At 48.7% G+C, this 17300-nt stretch overlaps 1 protein-coding gene across 1 annotated transcript; it reads left to right on the plus strand.

The window, feature by feature from the left end:
• Nucleotides 1-261: 261 nt before the first annotated feature.
• LOC103351522 (C-C motif chemokine 15) lies at nucleotides 262-7121 on the plus strand. The gene is made up of 4 exons (XM_008271138.5): nucleotides 262-653; nucleotides 5594-5653; nucleotides 6051-6162; nucleotides 6577-7121. Exons 1-4 carry the CDS (start codon nucleotides 572-574, stop codon nucleotides 6698-6700), a joined length of 378 nt encoding a protein of 125 aa, XP_008269360.4. The 5' UTR covers nucleotides 262-571; the 3' UTR covers nucleotides 6701-7121.
• Nucleotides 7122-17300: the final 10179 nt, after the last annotated feature.

Here is a 17300-nt window from a genome sequence, read left to right on the forward strand (position 1 = left end):
TGTGCTGTGCTGACATCAGGCAGAATCAGAAGTGCAGTCGTGAGAGTGGTAGGAGGGCAGAGAAGAAGCCAGACTTTTCCTTTCAAGATGTAGTAAGTTTCTAGGTTTATTTTTGAAGGTGGAGTAAACGTACCGGTGTGAATTGGACATGGCATGTGAGACAGAAAGAGGATTAAGTATTTCGTCTCCAGTAATTGTGCAGGGAATCTTCACCCAGGATGACAAGCTACAGCACTCTCTCTGGTGGTCCCTGTGCCCCCTGATGACGGGTTATCTGGACACTTGAAGGTGGCTAACTCCTCTGATTTAGAAGACTGATGTGTCTCCTAGCCAGCAGGGCAGTCCGGTGGCCCACAGGGATAGTCCAAGCCACGTTTACCCTCAACTTCCTATTGCATTCTTGATCTCCTTCCCCCTTTGAGAAATAAACGTAGCCTGAGAACAACATTCTCACTTCTGCTCTCTCACTTCCTGATCCTGCTCTTATAAATACACGGCCCGGCTGGGGTCTGAGGAATCAGGCAGCACTGAGACCAGGAGTCCACAGGCCAGCTCTACTGCCCCCCAGAGGATGAAGGTCTCCGTGGCTGCCCTCTCCTTCCTCGCCCTCATCCTTGCAGCTGCCCTGGGCTCGCAGGCCCTGGTCACACATGGTAAGTGAGGTGCCAGGTAGCTCACAGGGGAGGAGACTTAGAGGGCCAGCCTGGTCCTCCAGTGACCATGCTCCAGCAGGACATGATGCTGGAACTTCCTGAAAAGCAGGGGTAGGTAGAGGTCTGCCTCTGTTTGCAGCCTTTTGGTCCCTGGGCAAACTGGACACTGATGAATGGTCCCATTTGGGGACAAATAGATCCCTTTTCATGGTCAGAATACCTTTATCTAGCTGACATCAACTATTAACTGCTAGATCAAATGAACTGAAGTAAAACTAATTGTACAGAAAAAAAAAAACACACATAGAATTCTATGGCTTTAGAGCTATTACATAGTGTTTAGTATCAAACTATCATTATGGAGAAGTGGGACCACCCAGGTAAGTGACTCTACCTAGGTCGTCTAACCATTCTACTTCTTTTTCTCTAAGATTTATCTACTTATTTATTTGAAAGGCAGACTGACAGAGAGAGAAAGAGATCTCCACCCATTGGTTCACTCCCCCAGAAGGCTATGACAGACAGGACTGGGTCAGGCCTAAGCCAGGTCTCCCACTTGGGTACAGGGGCTCATTTCCTTGGCCCATTATCCACTGACTTCCCAGGTGCATTAGCAGGGAGCTAGATTGGAAGCAGAGCAGCCAGGACTCAAACTGGCACCCATATGGGATGCTGGCATTGCAGGCAGCAGGTTAATCCACTATACCATGATGTACACTATTGTACTTTTTATTTTTTTTTTAAAGCTTTACTTATATATTTGAAAGGCAGAGAGATAGAAGAAAGAGATCTTCTATCCATTGGTTCCTCTATTCAAATGGCTTCAATGGCCAGGGTTAGGCCTGGCAGAAGCTAGGAGCCAGATGCTTCTTCCAAGTCTCCCACACAGGTGACAGGCACCCAAGGATTTAGGCCATCTTCCACTGCTTTCCCAGATGCATTAGCAAGGAGCTGGATTGGAAGTGGAGCAGCTGGGATACGAACTGGTGCCCATTTGGGATGCTGGCACTGCAGGCAGTGGCTTGAACTTCTACACCACAGTGCTGGCCCCTATGCTTTTAATTAATACACACCTAGTACTGTTTTAAGTGTCTTATAGATGATCCTTCCTAAAAACTCTGTGGCTAAGTTTTAGATGCCATTTTTGTAGGACATCAATAATTTTCTATAGGTTTCTATGATATTATTAATCTCAATTTACAAATGAGAAAATGAAGCATAGAAACCAGGCATAGGCAACTCTCTTAATATCACACAGCTAGTAGAAGGTAGAAATGGGACATGAGCTAGTTACAAAGTAATTACAGGCCGGCACTGCGCCGCGGCTCACTAGGCTAATCCTCCGCCTACAGCGCCGGCACACTGGATTCTAGTCCTAGTCGGGGGGCCGGATTCTGTCCCAGTTGCTCCTCTTCCAGTCCAGCTCTCTGCTGTGGCCCGGGAGTGCAGTGGAGGATGGCCCAAGTGCTTGGGCCCTGCACCCCATGGGAGACCAGGAGAAGCACCTGGCTCCTGGCTCCTGCCATCGGATCAGCGCGGTGCGCTGGCCACAGCAGCCATTGTGGGGTGAACCAATGGAAAAGGAAGACCTTTCTCTCTGTCTCTCTCACTGTCCACTCTGCCTGTCAAAAAAAAGTAATTACAGAGGGCCAGTGCTGTGGCACAGTGAGTCCTGACTGCTCCGCTTCAGGTCCAGCTCCCTGCTAATGCACCTGGGAGGGCATGGAAGGATGGCCCAGTACTTGGGCCCTGCTGTCCATATGGGACACCAGCATGGAGTTTCCCGCTCCTGGTTTCAACCTGACCCAGCCCTGGCTGTTGCAATCATTTAGGGAAGTAAACCAGTGGGTAGAAGATACCTCTCTCTGTGAATGGAAGGTCCATTGCTTGCTCACTCTCTCTCTCTCTCTCTGTTGCTCTACCTTCAAAATTAATAAATAAAACTTAAAGAAAATAAAAACGGCATTTTATAAAAAGAAAGCAGTTCTGGAAAGCCAAGCCCCACATGGCTCACTGTGAGCACACTCAGACTAAAGTGTGGCCACGTGTCTCATTAGGTGTAATTCACTTGAAAGTATGAATGGAGTCACATATCAGAAATGAGGCAGTTGTTGAAATCCTTGCTTGGTGTATACTAAGTTGATCTTCTGTATATGAAGGTAATTGAAAATGAAACTCGATGAAGGGCAGGATGGGAGAGGGAGTGGGAGAGGGGAGGGCAGCGGGAGGGAGGGAGGTTGGGGGGGAGCCACAACAATACAAAAGTTGCACTTTGTAAATTCACATTTATTAAATAAAAAAATTATTAAAAAATTAAAATTAAAAAAAAAAGAAATGAGGCAGCAACCAGGGAAATCAATCGTTACACTAAGTTGGACAAGCTGAGCCCTTACTGCCAAAATCTGGCTTATGTTTTCATACGAACAGTAAGCATCAGTTTCCAAGCTAGCTTTATCCTGGGATACAGTCAATCATGGAAGTAACAAACTTTAGGAAAAAAGTGAAAGGGACAGGGAAGAGAGGAAGGAAGGCTAAAAGTTTAGTCGCACTTGCCTAATTAGCGGTATTAATTGTTAATATTAATATGCACATCCACCATACCTTATCCAAAACCTCTTGTTTTTTAGACAGTAGCTTCACCTCATCTGTAATTTTATTTCCTGTGGGTTTTTGTTTTTTGTTTTTAATTTATTTATTTGACAGTCAGAGTTACAGAGGGAGGGAGGGAGGGAGGGGGAGAGAGAGCGAGAGCAAGAGCAGGAGAGCACTCTTCCATTCACTGGTTCACTTCCCAAACAGCCACAAGGGCCAAGGCAGGGCCAGACCAAAACCAGGAGCTTCATCCAGGTCTCCCACGTGGGTGCATGGGCCCAAGGCCATCTTCCACTGCTTTCCCAGGCACATCAGCAGGGAGTTGGATCAGAAGTGGAGCACCCAGGACTTGAACTGGAGTCCATATGGGATGCCGGCATTGCAGGCAGCAGCTTTACCTGCTTTGCCACGGTGCTGGCCCCTATCCAAAACCTTTGAGGCTAGATGAATTTTGAATCAGAATTTTCAGGTTTTAAAAAGTTAATAGAATATAATCCAGCAATTCCACCTCTGGGTTACACTGAAATCAGAGCAGAGTGGGCAGTTCTGTAGCTGCTAAGACACCGCTGGGAACATGTGCACCACATATCAGAGTGCCTGGGTTCAAGTCCTGGCTCTGCTTCCAATGTCAACATTCCTGCTAATGCACACCCTGGGAGGCAGCAGGTACTTGGGTCCCTGCCCATATGGAGACCTAGATTAAGTTCTAGGCTCCTGGCTTTGGCGTAGCCCAGTCCCAGCTGTTGCAGGCATTTGGGGAATGAACCAGCAGATAGGGTATCTCTCTCTGTCTCACATTCTTTCTCTCTTTCAGTGCCATTAAAATAAATAGAAATAAATTTTAAAATGTATTATTTAAAAAAAAAAAAGAATCAAAAGTGGGTACATGAAAAGATTTTTGTATAGCCATGATCACAGTAGCACAATTCACAAGAGCCCAAAAGTGAAATTATCTAAGTGAGATTAGCCAGTCACAAAAGGAAGAAAAATACATGGGCTGGCGCATGGCTCACTTGGTTAATCCTCCGCCTGCAGCACCAGCACCCCATACGGGTTCTAGTCCCAGTTGCTCCTCTTCCGGTCCAGCTCTCTGCTATGGCCCGGGAGTGCAGTGGAGGATGCCCAAGTGCTTGGGCCCTGCACCCCATGGGAGACCAGGAGGAAGCACCTGGCTCCAGATTGGCGTAGTTCCGGCCATAGTGGCCATTTGGGAACCAATGGAAGAAAGACCTTTCTATGTCGCGCTCTCGTCTAACTCTATCTGTCAAATAAAAAACAAAAAATAACCTGTATCAGGTGTATTGGAAAGAAAGAAAGAAAGAAAAGAAAGAAAGAAAAGAAAGAAAGAAAAGAAAGAAAGAAAAGAAAGAAAGAAAAGAAAGAAAGAAAAGAAAGAAAGAAAAGAAAGAAAGAAAAGAAAGAAAAGAAAGAAAAGAAAGAAAAGAAAGAAAAGAAAGAAAAGAAAGAAAAGAAAGAAAAGAAAGAAAAGAAAGAAAAGAAAGAAAAGAAAGAAAAGAAAGAAAAGAAAGAAAAGAAAGAAAGAAAGAAAGAAAGAAAGAAAGAAAGAAAGAAAGAAAGAAAGAAAGAAAGAAAGAAACTATAGGATTCCACTCATCTCAGTGACTTAGGGCAGCCAGATTCAGAAACAGGAAGTAAAATGGTGCTGTGGCCAACTAGGAGGAGGAGAAAGGATAGCAACCGTGTAACAGAGACTTTCAACTTTGCAAGGTGAAAACCAGTACTATGAATGGACAAATGTATTTCATGCTACTGAATTATAAATTTAAAAACGGTTCAAAAGGAAAATTTTATGTTATATGTATATTTTATCAGAACATCTAAAAATAATTGTTTAAAAAGGTGATATCTACCTGTGTATTACTCATCTTCGATAAAGTCCAGGAAGCATATTTAAGTCCAAATCTGCAGTACTTCTACAGCAAACGCGTGCAAATGTTTATAGGACAAGGAATAAGTAAAGACTGAGAACAGCCATTGTACTGATGACCCTGTGTTGATGAAAAGCCTGTGTCTGGTCCTGCAGCTCCCAGGCACACGCCGAGATGCCCGTGGACTGCATCACATTCTGCAGACGCCCCATCAAGGCATCCATGTCAGATCTGCAGTTTGCTTCTGTCTCACAAACATGTGCCAAAGGTCCCTGGAAAAATCTCAGGGCCTTAGCAGGATAGAAGCGCATGGAGGCTGGTGTGGGACCCAGACAGACTCAGGGTTCCCAGTTCAGAGCCTCTTGGCCTCAGGATGGGGGTGAGGAATGGGGTGAGTACAGACCCTGAGACACTGCTGCCTCCAGCCATTTCTCTCCCCACCCTGTCTCTCCCTTCCAGATACAGAGACAAAACAGCTCGCCTTGGTGGTGGATAGATTTGATAAAGAAATCGTCCAAGGTAAATGACTGCAACGGGTGGGTACAATCTGTACTCTGGCTTCCATCTGGCCCAGGTACAGGACGGGGAGGACGGGGAGAGCGGGAGGGGCTGGAAGGAGCTGAGCCTCCAGAGACGGTTAGGATGGGCCACGGCACCTCTTCTCTAGGGTCTTCTCCACCTCCTCCCCGCTGTCCCGAGAGCCTCTCTGTTTAGGCCTGCCACTGTCTGCAGATGCCGGGAGAGGGGGGTAGGGGAGGCTCCAGGCCCTGTGCTGGGGAGGGCCTGAAGCCAGAAGAGGCCAGCAGGCTTGGGCCAAGGAGGAAGATGCCTCCCACTGGACCCTGAGCCTTCTCCCCCTCCACCGGCTCCTTGAGGAAGCAACTAGGCCTTTCAATGACACTTTGTCTACATGTAGGCTTCCACCGCCCTACAGACTGCTGCTTCTCCTACACAAAACGAAACATCCAGTGCTTCCTCATGCAAGATTATATTGAGACCAGCAGTCAGTGCTCCATGCCAGCTGTCATGTAAGTACCAAGCTCACTCACCAAGGGATGAGGGACAGGGAGACTGCAGGGTCCCTGGGGGGCACCTGATGCCTGGGTGTCCAGACAAGGCCCGCCCTCGGCATCCTGCCAGGAAGGGGCAGCTGCTGCCCTTCCCAGGGACCTGCGGGGCCTCAGGGATGAGACGCTGCCAGCAGAAAGAAGGGGCCCCAGGGGAGAGAGTCAGGGGAGCAGGCCGCCCATGGACCCTCGATGAGTCACAGGGGATCTCAGTGGCTGGGCAGGGTCTCAGAAAGAAGACTGGCCCGGAGCTGCCCTCAGCAGAGAGAGCAAGGAACAGGTTCAGTGGGGCCTTGAAGAGCAGAGAGGGTGGGGCTCCCACCCCCACACGCTGAACACACCCTAATTCTGTGATCTTTCTCCTCCTTTCCCCAGCTTCCTCACCAAGAGGGGACAAAAAGTGTGTGCTGACTCCAGTGATGAGAGAGTCCGGAAGTGTGTGTCAAGCCTGCAAAGGGACCTGCCGACCAGGAATCTAGGAATAGTGGCACTGGCTTGAGGAAAAGGGACATCGCCGCTACCTCCCCCACCTCCCGTGACTCCTGGCTGAACTGTTAAAACACAATGTTGGGGTCAGCGCTGTGGTGCAGTGGGTAAAGCCACTGCCTGCAGTGCCGGCATCCCATGGGGGTGCTGGTTCGAGTCCCGACTGTTCCACTTCCAATCCAGTGCTCTGCTATGGCCTGGGAAAGCAGGGGAAGATGGCCCAAGTCTTCACCCATGCAGGAGACCCAGGAGAAGCTCCTGGCTTCTGGCTTCAGAATGGTGCAGCTCCAGCCATTGTGGCCAAATAGGGAGTGAATCAGCGCATGGAAGACCTCTCTCTCTGTCTCTCTCTCTCTCTCTGCCTCTCCTTCTCTCTATGTGTAACTCTGACTTTCAAATTAATAAATTAATAAGTCTTTAAAAACAAAACAAAACAATGTTTATTCTTCTCTTCTGGCCTTAAAGCAACACATCTAATTTGAGCATAATCGACTTGAATTTTAAGAGGAAACAGAAACTGAAGGGATTACTAAACTTTTGGATGAGTGTCGTCTTCCAAGCAAGAGACATCATACTATCGTTTTTTAAAAAGCTAAAATCATGATTCATTCAAATGTAGATGGAAAATGTATCAGAGATGCATTTAACCCCTTAATATGGGAACCATTCAACTGATTCAGAAATCATTGGAGGAACAGTTGAAAGCGTTAATAGGGAATGATGTTCTGAAATAAGTTGGCAAGAAGGAGAACAGAGATGAGTGACCTGTATCAAGGGCAAGAAGCAAACTGTAAGCTTTGGGATTCTCTATCTAATGGTTGGAAATCATTTGCATCTGTGCTAGGGCAAAGTTTTCAAGTTTATGCACAACTCCATGAAGGCTAGGGCCTGGTCTCTACTAAGGCATCAATCAAAAGTCCACCCCAGGGGCTGGCACTGTGGCGCAGTAGGTTAATCCTCGGCCTGCGGCACCAGCATCCCATATGGGTGCCGGTTCTAGTCCTGGCTGCTCCACTTCCGATCCAGCTCTCTGCTATGGCCTGGGATAGCAGTAGAAGATGGCCCAAGTCCTTGGGCCCCTGTACCCGCATGGGAGACTGGGAAGAAGCTCCTGGCTCCTGGCTTCAGATCAGCTCAGCTCCGACCACTGCAGCCACCTGGGGAGTGAACCAGCAGATGGAAGACCTCTCTGTCTGCCTCTACCCCTCTGTAACTCTGCCTATCAAATAAATCAATAAATCTTAAAAAAAAAAAAAAAGGCCACTCCCCTAGAGACTTGGGGAGCCTGGCACGGGCCTGTTAGATGACATCCCCTTGTGAAATGGAAAGGCACCCAGTCATCCTTTTGTCCATTTCTATGTTTTAGGTTTTTTTTTTCTTAATAGCTAGAAGTTCTGAAGAGATTTCTCCTCTAAAATTAAAAGATATTGAGACAACCATTTAAAGATATGGTTCACATCAATTTTACATACATCTCTGTTAAAGCAGATACATTTATATTTGCCATCCAACAGGAAAGATCTGGATTGAGATTCTGGCTCCTTGGTTTCAGTCTGGCCCAGCCTCAGTCATGGCAGGCATTTGGGGAATGAACCCGTGGACAGAAGCACTTGCTCGCTCTCTCTCTCTCTCTGCCTCTCAAATAATACATTTTTATACTGTTTTTAATTTATTTATTTTCATTTATTTGAAAGAATTAGAGAGAGATAGAGACATAGAGAGAAAGAGATCTTCCACCCACTGGTTCACTCCCAAATGGCCACAATGGCCAGAGCTGAGCTGATCCGAAGTCAGGAGCCAGGAGCTTCTTCCCGGTCTCCCACGTTGGTGCAGGGGCCCAAGGACTTGGACCATCTTCCACTGCTTTCCTAGGGCATAGCAGAGAGCTGGATAGGAAGTGGAGCAGCCAGGACTCAAACCAGCATCCATATGGGATGCCAGCGCTGCCGGCCGGGGCTTTAACCCACTGCATCACAGCGCTGGCCCCTGTGCTTTTAGCAATTAAAAATTTATTATTGGCTGGCACTTTGGCGCAGTGAGTTAAAGCCGCCGCCGCCTGCAGTGCCAGCATTCCATATAGAGGCTCGTCCTAGTCCCAGGTGCTCTTCTTCCTATCCACCTCTCTGCTATGCCCTGGGAAAGCAGTGGAAGATGGCCCAAGTCCTTGAGCCCCTGCACCCGTGTGGGAGACCTGGAAGAGGCTCCTGGCTCCTGGCTTCAAATCAGCTCAGCTCCAGCCATTGCAGTCATTTGGGGAGTGAACCAGCAGAATGGAAGACATCTCTCTCTCTCTCTCTCTCTCTATCTCTCTATCTCTATCTCTATCTCTATCTCTATCTCTGGCTCTACTTCTCCCTGTAACTCTGTCTTTCAAATACATAAAATAAATCTTTAAAAAAGAAAAAAACAGAGTGTGACAGATGCCATAGTCAGGTGAAGGGCAGATGCTAGAGGAGCACTCAGAGGGACACCTGGCTCAGCCTAGCAGGAAGAGAGCCAAGAAGCTGCCCTGGCACAGGGGACTGGCAAGTGACATTGATGGGTTGATTTGCAGGAATTAATATAACACAGAACAAATTATTTATCCACTAGGAATTAGTACTGGAGTCCTGAAAAAATATATTCACTCTGAAAGAAAAAAAATCAATCAACACTAAATGCTTTATGGACTGTTGAGCTGAACATGCATTAGACAAGCATCACATTGGGAAATGGAGGAGCTGTGGGTGCAAGGAGCACTTCATTCTGAAGGGCCTTGTAGACCCAGAGGCTCTGGAGCTGACCAAAGCCTGCGAGAAGCCACTGGCAGATTCTGCATGAGGAATCTGATGGCCCAGCTCCCAGGTCAGAGCATCCCCTCGGGCGGTCATTCCTGATTCTGGACTTTTGGGGCACTTGAAGGTCCAGGATGGCCTGGTTAGGCCTTGAGATGATCAGCGCCTGGGACCATGTCCGGAGCCCTAACCTTGGCACTCCAGCTCTGTGTTCCAACACGTCAGCTAGACTGGCTCTTACCTTTTAATTCCCGTCTGGGGCTCACACGGGCATAAGCCAGTGTCCACCACACCCCAGTCCTGAGTCACTGCCCCCATCCCAGGGTTGGATTTAGAGGATTAAATGAATCTCTGGAGGGACAAATCCCCTTATGAAATGTTTATTCTATTTGCCATAGCTCCTGGAGCACTAGGAAAATCCCAAGTTATCTTGACTCTCTACTTCCTGCTGCAGTGTCTCCCCTGTTCCCCATTTTCAAAGAGCATTCACGATTATTTAGCAGAAAGCAGTATTGTGAGCTCTGCTCTGTGACTTCCTGATCCTCTTCTTATAAATACCTGGGCAGAGCCAGCACCCTGGGGAGCCAGGGAGCAGAGAGGCCCGGAGCCCGCAGGCCAGCTCCACCTGCCCACGGGAGGATGAAGCTCTCCACGGCTGCCCTCTCCCTCCTCCTTGCTGCTGTCCTTGGCACCCAGGCCTTCGTCTTGCACAGTGAGTCCAGCCAGCCTTCCCTGGTAGCCGAGTGGGTGGTAACTCAGGGTCTGGGAGGAAGCCTGTTGCCCTGCATTAAGTGTGTTGCCCCAGTCCTGCCCATGGGACTTATCCAGAATCAGTCAGCCCTAGGGTATGGCCCTGCCTCTGTCTGTGGTCCCTGGGAAAAGCTGGACACAGATGATTGGTCCCATTTGGGACCATTTTGACCATGCTCAGAATTATCTGCTACCTTCTCTTAGCTGACATTTTAGTTAGATCATGAGATCTTAATCCTAAATTTGTGGAAGGAAGCGTAGAATTCTGTGATGTTAAAACTGTTCTACACACCCAGTATAAAACCACCTCTTGGGAGGAAATGGGAGCAGGCAGGCAAGGCACTCACCCAAAGACCCTGACCCATGTGTACCTATGGAAGTGTGATTTCTGGTGGTGGCTGAGTCTTAACACAGAGAGGTCAGTGGCACAGAAAAAAAGAACACACTGCTTACGTGGAAGTGAGATACATCATGTCACAGGCCACAGAAAAAGCCTTGGGATTTGGTCAGGAAGCAGAGCAGTGGGGAGGGGCACCTTGCACAGAGCCTTTACTGGGGCCTCCGAGGACAGGCAGAGCAAAGGAGCAGAGGTGGTTAGGATGGCTGATTTGAGCCCAGTGGGCTTTGGGGTCTTCGGATGATATCTCGCTACCTGGCCGATCTGAGCAGGGGAAATACAGGCTTGGTGTTGAGGGGAAGGTAAAGGGGGTGCTAGGGCACGAGGGCCCACGATTGGTTGATTTGAATCCTTTGTTCTGTCTAAGAATTGGCAAGCCCTGGCAGGGTCAGTCCCTTCTCGGTTGTCAAAGGTTTTAAGATGGCAAAACATCCTAAGATGCAGAAAATAAAAACCATGATTGAAGCCATCACCTACCTGCTGTACTGTTGGACTGAATAAATACACATCCAGTACTTCCCACGAACCAGTCCTGTTCCAAGTGCCTTATTGACGCTCATACCTTGATCGCTTCTACCTGTAGGTAGGTAGCAGGTTGAATAAATGTAAATTTGGGCCTGCACCACGGCTCATTAGGCTAATTCCTCCTTGCGGCACCGGCACACAGGGTTCTAGTCCTGGTCGGGGCACCGGATTCTGTCCCGGTTGCGCCTCTTCCAGGCCAGCTCTCTGCTGTGGCCAGGGAGTGCAGTGGAGGATGGCCCAAGTACTTGGGCCCTGCACCCCATGGGAAACCAGGAGAAGCACCTGGCTCCTGCCATCGAATCAGCGCGGTGCGCCGGCCACAGCAAGCCGGCCGCGGCGGCCATTGGAGGGTGAACAAACGGCAAAGGAAGACCTTTCTGTCTGTCTCTCTCTCACTGTCCACTCTGCCGGTCAAAAAAAAAAAATGTAAATTTGCCATTCTCCTAAGAGGAAAAAACAAACAGTTGGCCACCTGCAGTTTTCTGTAGTTTTGTAAATTATTATTATTATTTTACAATTGAAAACACTAAGATAACTTGCTCAAAGATTACACAGCTAGTAAGTGGTGGAAATAGGATACGAGCTCGCTAGAAATGGAAAGACAAGCCATTTATGATCTTGCTTATTGTTGCAAGCCCACTCACATCATATCAAGCATGTCAAAACACAGCCAAATAGGGCCAGCATTGTGGCACAGCAGGTTAAGCTGCAGCTTTGGTGCCTGTTCAAGTCCCAGCTGCTCCACCTGCTATCCAGCTTCATGCTACTACACCTTGGGAAAGCAACAAAAGGTGGCCCAAGTATTTGAGCCCTTACCACCCATGGGGGAGACCCGGATGGAGTTCCAGGCTCCTGACCTCAGCCTGGCCCAGTCCCAACTGTTGAGGCCATTTGGGGAGTGAACCAACTGATGCAAACTCTGCCCCACCCTCTCTCTCTCTGTAACTCTGCCTTTAAATAAATAAATAAAGCTTTAAAAAGGACCCAAGTGCCATATTAAATATAATCCATATGTAACTATTCAAGAAATGTAGTTGCATGCCTAATTAGTATAACACAGGTTCCTAATGCCTGACTAAACTTTTGAGGCTAGATGTGTTTTGGAATACAGAATTGTTTTGATTGTAAAACAGTAATACTTATCTAGACATTGCCTAACATCTCTGATAGGGTTTGGAAAAAGTATATGCTAATCAAACTCAGCAGTTTTCTCCAGCAAACGCATGCAAATGTTTATAGGACGAGGAATAAGTAAAGACTGAGAACAGCCATTGTGCTGATGACCCTGTGTTGATGAAAAGCCTGTGTCTGGTCCTGCAGCTCCCAGGCACACGCCGAGATGCCCGTGGACTGCATCACATTCTGCAGACGCCCCATCAAGGCATCCATGTCAGATCTGCAGTTTGCTTCTGTCTCACAAACATGTGCCAAAGGTCCCTGGAAAAAATCTTGGCCCTTAGCAGGATAGAAGCGCATGGAGGCTGGTGTGGGACCCAGACAGACTCAGGGTTCCCAGTTCAGAGCCTCTTGGCCTCAGGATGGGGGTGAGGAATGGGGTGAGTACAGACCCTGAGACACTGCTGCCTCCAGCCATTTCTCTCCCCACCATGTCTCTCCCTTCCAGATACAGAGACAAGACAGCTCACCAGGGCGATGGACAGGCTTATTAATAGAAGACCCATCCAAGGTAAGTGACTGCAGCGGGTGGGTACAGATCTGTGCTCTGGCTTCCATCCACCCCAAGTACAGGATAGGGAGAGCAGGAGGGCCTGGGAGGAGCTGAGCCTCCAGGGAGGGTTAGGTTGGGCCACGGCACCTCTTCTCTAGGGTCTTCTCCACCCCCTCCCCGCTGTCCCGAGAGCCTCTCCGTTTAGGCCTGCATGTGTCTGCAGATGCCTCGTGTGTCTCCAAGCAATCTCTTTTTTTATTTTATTTTATTTTATTTTATTATTTGACAGATACAGTTAGACAGTGAGAGACAGACAGACAGAAAGGTCTTCCTTCCATTGGTTCACCCCACAAATGGCCACTACAGCCAGAACTACGCCAATTCAAAGCCAGGAGCCAAGTGCTTCTTCCCGGTCTCCCATGCGGGTGCAGGGCCCAAGCACTTGGGCCATCCTCCACTGCCTTCCCGGGCCACAGCAGAGAGCTGGACTGGAAGAGGAGCAACTGGGACTAGAACCCGGTGCCCATATGGATGCCGGTACTGCAGGCAGAGGATTAACCAAGTGAGCCACGGCGCCGGCTCCCCATGTAATCTTTCTTTCTTCCAGGTGTAAACTTTATGGGACCAGTCATACCTCAACCTAATCTGCTTCCTAGTGACTGCTGCTATGGCTACACCATACGACACTTCAAGTGTTCAGTTATGGAAGATTTCTTTGAGACCAACAGTCAGTGCTCCAAGCCAGCTGTCATGTAAGTACCAAGCTCACTCACCAAGGGATGAGGGACAGGGAGACTGCAGGGTCCCTGGGGGGCACCTGATGCCTGGGTGTCCAGACAAGGCCCGCCCTCGGCATCCTGCCAGGGAAGGGCAGCTGCTGTCCTTCCCAGGGACCTGTGGGGCCTCAGGGATGAGACGCTGCCAGCAGAAAGAAGGGGCCCCAGAGGAGAGAGTCGGGGGAGCAGGCCGCCCATGGACCCTCGATGAGTCACAGGGGATCTCAGTGGCTGGGCAGGGTCTCAGAAAGAAGACTGGCCCGGAGCTGCCCTCAGCAGAGAGAGCAAGGAACAGGTTCAGTGGGGCCTTGAAGAGCAGGGAGGGTGCGGCTCCCACCCCCACACGCTGAACACACCCTAATTCTGTGATCTTTCTCCTCCTTTCCCCAGCTTCCTCACCAAGAGGGGACAAAAAGTGTGTGCTGACTCCAGTGATGAGAGAGTCCGGAAGTGTGTGTCAAGCCTGCAAAGGGACCTGCCGACCAGGAATCTAGGAATAGTGGCACTGGCTTGAGGAAAAGGGACATCGCCGCTACCTCCCCCACCTCCCGTGACTCCTGGCTGAACTGTTAAAACACAATGTTGGGGTCAGCGCTGTGGTGCAGTGGGTAAAGCCACTGCCTGCAGTGCCGGCATCCCATGGGGGTGCTGGTTCGAGTCCCGACTGTTCCACTTCCAATCCAGTGCTCTGCTATGGCCTGGGAAAGCAGGGGAAGATGGCCCAAGTCTTCACCCATGCAGGAGACCCAGGAGAAGCTCCTGGCTTCTGGCTTCAGAATGGTGCAGCTCCAGCCATTGTGGCCAAATAGGGAGTGAATCAGCGCATGGAAGACCTCTCTCTCTGTCTCTCTCTCTCTCTCTGCCTCTCCTTCTCTCTATGTGTAACTCTGACTTTCAAATTAATAAATTAATAAGTCTTTAAAAACAAAACAAAACAATGTTTATTCTTCTCTTCTGGCCTTAAAGCAACACATCTAATTTGAGCATAATCGACTTGAATTTTAAGAGGAAACAGAAACTGAAGGGATTACTAAACTTTTGGATGAGTGTCGTCTTCCAAGCAAGAGACATCATACTATCGTTTTTTAAAAAGCTAAAATCATGATTCATTCAAATGTAGATGGAAAATGTATCAGAGATGCATTTAACCCCTTAATATGGGAACCATTCAACTGATTCAGAAATCATTGGAGGAACAGTTGAAAGCGTTAATAGGGAATGATGTTCTGAAATAAGTTGGCAAGAAGGAGAACAGAGATGAGTGACCTGTATCAAGGGCAAGAAGCAAACTGTAAGCTTTGGGATTCTCTATCTAATGGTTGGAAATCATTTGCATCTGTGCTAGGGCAAAGTTTTCAAGTTTATGCACAACTCCATGAAGGCTAGGGCCTGGTCTCTACTAAGGCATCAATCAAAAGTCCACCCCAGGGGCTGGCACTGTGGCGCAGTAGGTTAATCCTCGGCCTGCGGCACCAGCATCCCATATGGGTGCCGGTTCTAGTCCTGGCTGCTCCACTTCCGATCCAGCTCTCTGCTATGGCCTGGGATAGCAGTAGAAGATGGCCCAAGTCCTTGGGCCCCTGTACCCGCATGGGAGACTGGGAAGAAGCTCCTGGCTCCTGGCTTCAGATCAGCTCAGCTCCGACCACTGCAGCCACCTGGGGAGTGAACCAGCAGATGGAAGACCTCTCTGTCTGCCTCTACCCCTCTGTAACTCTGCCTATCAAATAAATCAATAAATCTTAAAAAAAAAAAAAAAAGGCCACTCCCCTAGAGACTTGGGGAGCCTGGCACGGGCCTGTTAGATGACATCCCCTTGTGAAATGGAAAGGCACCCAGTCATCCTTTTGTCCATTTCTATGTTTTAGGTTTTTTTTTTCTTAATAGCTAGAAGTTCTGAAGAGATTTCTCCTCTAAAATTAAAAGATATTGAGACAACCATTTAAAGATATGGTTCACATCAATTTTACATACATCTCTGTTAAAGCAGATACATTTATATTTGCCATCCAACAGGAAAGATCTGGATTGAGATTCTGGCTCCTTGGTTTCAGTCTGGCCCAGCCTCAGTCATGGCAGGCATTTGGGGAATGAACCCGTGGACAGAAGCACTTGCTCGCTCTCTCTCTCTCTCTGCCTCTCAAATAATACATTTTTATACTGTTTTTAATTTATTTATTTTCATTTATTTGAAAGAATTAGAGAGAGATAGAGACATAGAGAGAAAGAGATCTTCCACCCACTGGTTCACTCCCAAATGGCCACAATGGCCAGAGCTGAGCTGATCCGAAGTCAGGAGCCAGGAGCTTCTTCCCGGTCTCCCACGTTGGTGCAGGGGCCCAAGGACTTGGACCATCTTCCACTGCTTTCCTAGGGCATAGCAGAGAGCTGGATAGGAAGTGGAGCAGCCAGGACTCAAACCAGCATCCATATGGGATGCCAGCGCTGCCGGCCGGGGCTTTAACCCACTGCATCACAGCGCTGGCCCCTGTGCTTTTAGCAATTAAAAATTTATTATTGGCTGGCACTTTGGCGCAGTGAGTTAAAGCCGCCGCCGCCTGCAGTGCCAGCATTCCATATAGAGGCTCGTCCTAGTCCCAGGTGCTCTTCTTCCTATCCACCTCTCTGCTATGCCCTGGGAAAGCAGTGGAAGATGGCCCAAGTCCTTGAGCCCCTGCACCCGTGTGGGAGACCTGGAAGAGGCTCCTGGCTCCTGGCTTCAAATCAGCTCAGCTCCAGCCATTGCAGTCATTTGGGGAGTGAACCAGCAGAATGGAAGACATCTCTCTCTCTCTCTCTCTCTCTATCTCTCTATCTCTATCTCTATCTCTATCTCTATCTCTGGCTCTACTTCTCCCTGTAACTCTGTCTTTCAAATACATAAAATAAATCTTTAAAAAAGAAAAAAACAGAGTGTGACAGATGCCATAGTCAGGTGAAGGGCAGATGCTAGAGGAGCACTCAGAGGGACACCTGGCTCAGCCTAGCAGGAAGAGAGCCAAGAAGCTGCCCTGGCACAGGGGACTGGCAAGTGACATTGATGGGTTGATTTGCAGGAATTAATATAACACAGAACAAATTATTTATCCACTAGGAATTAGTACTGGAGTCCTGAAAAAATATATTCACTCTGAAAGAAAAAAAATCAATCAACACTAAATGCTTTATGGACTGTTGAGCTGAACATGCATTAGACAAGCATCACATTGGGAAATGGAGGAGCTGTGGGTGCAAGGAGCACTTCATTCTGAAGGGCCTTGTAGACCCAGAGGCTCTGGAGCTGACCAAAGCCTGCGAGAAGCCACTGGCAGATTCTGCATGAGGAATCTGATGGCCCAGCTCCCAGGTCAGAGCATCCCCTCGGGCGGTCATTCCTGATTCTGGACTTTTGGGGCACTTGAAGGTCCAGGATGGCCTGGTTAGGCCTTGAGATGATCAGCGCCTGGGACCATGTCCGGAGCCCTAACCTTGGCACTCCAGCTCTGTGTTCCAACACGTCAGCTAGACTGGCTCTTACCTTTTAATTCCCGTCTGGGGCTCACACGGGCATAAGCCAGTGTCCACCACACCCCAGTCCTGAGTCACTGCCCCCATCCCAGGGTTGGATTTAGAGGATTAAATGAATCTCTGGAGGGACAAATCCCCTTATGAAATGTTCATTCTATTTGCCATAGCTCCTGGAGCACTAGGAAAATCCCAAGTTATCTTGACTCTCTACTTCC

Source organism: Oryctolagus cuniculus, chromosome 17 (genome assembly GCF_051225735.1).
Source record: "Oryctolagus cuniculus isolate XC-2025 breed Fujian yellow rabbit chromosome 17, ASM5122573v1, whole genome shotgun sequence".
Lineage (NCBI taxonomy): Eukaryota > Metazoa > Chordata > Mammalia > Lagomorpha > Leporidae > Oryctolagus > Oryctolagus cuniculus.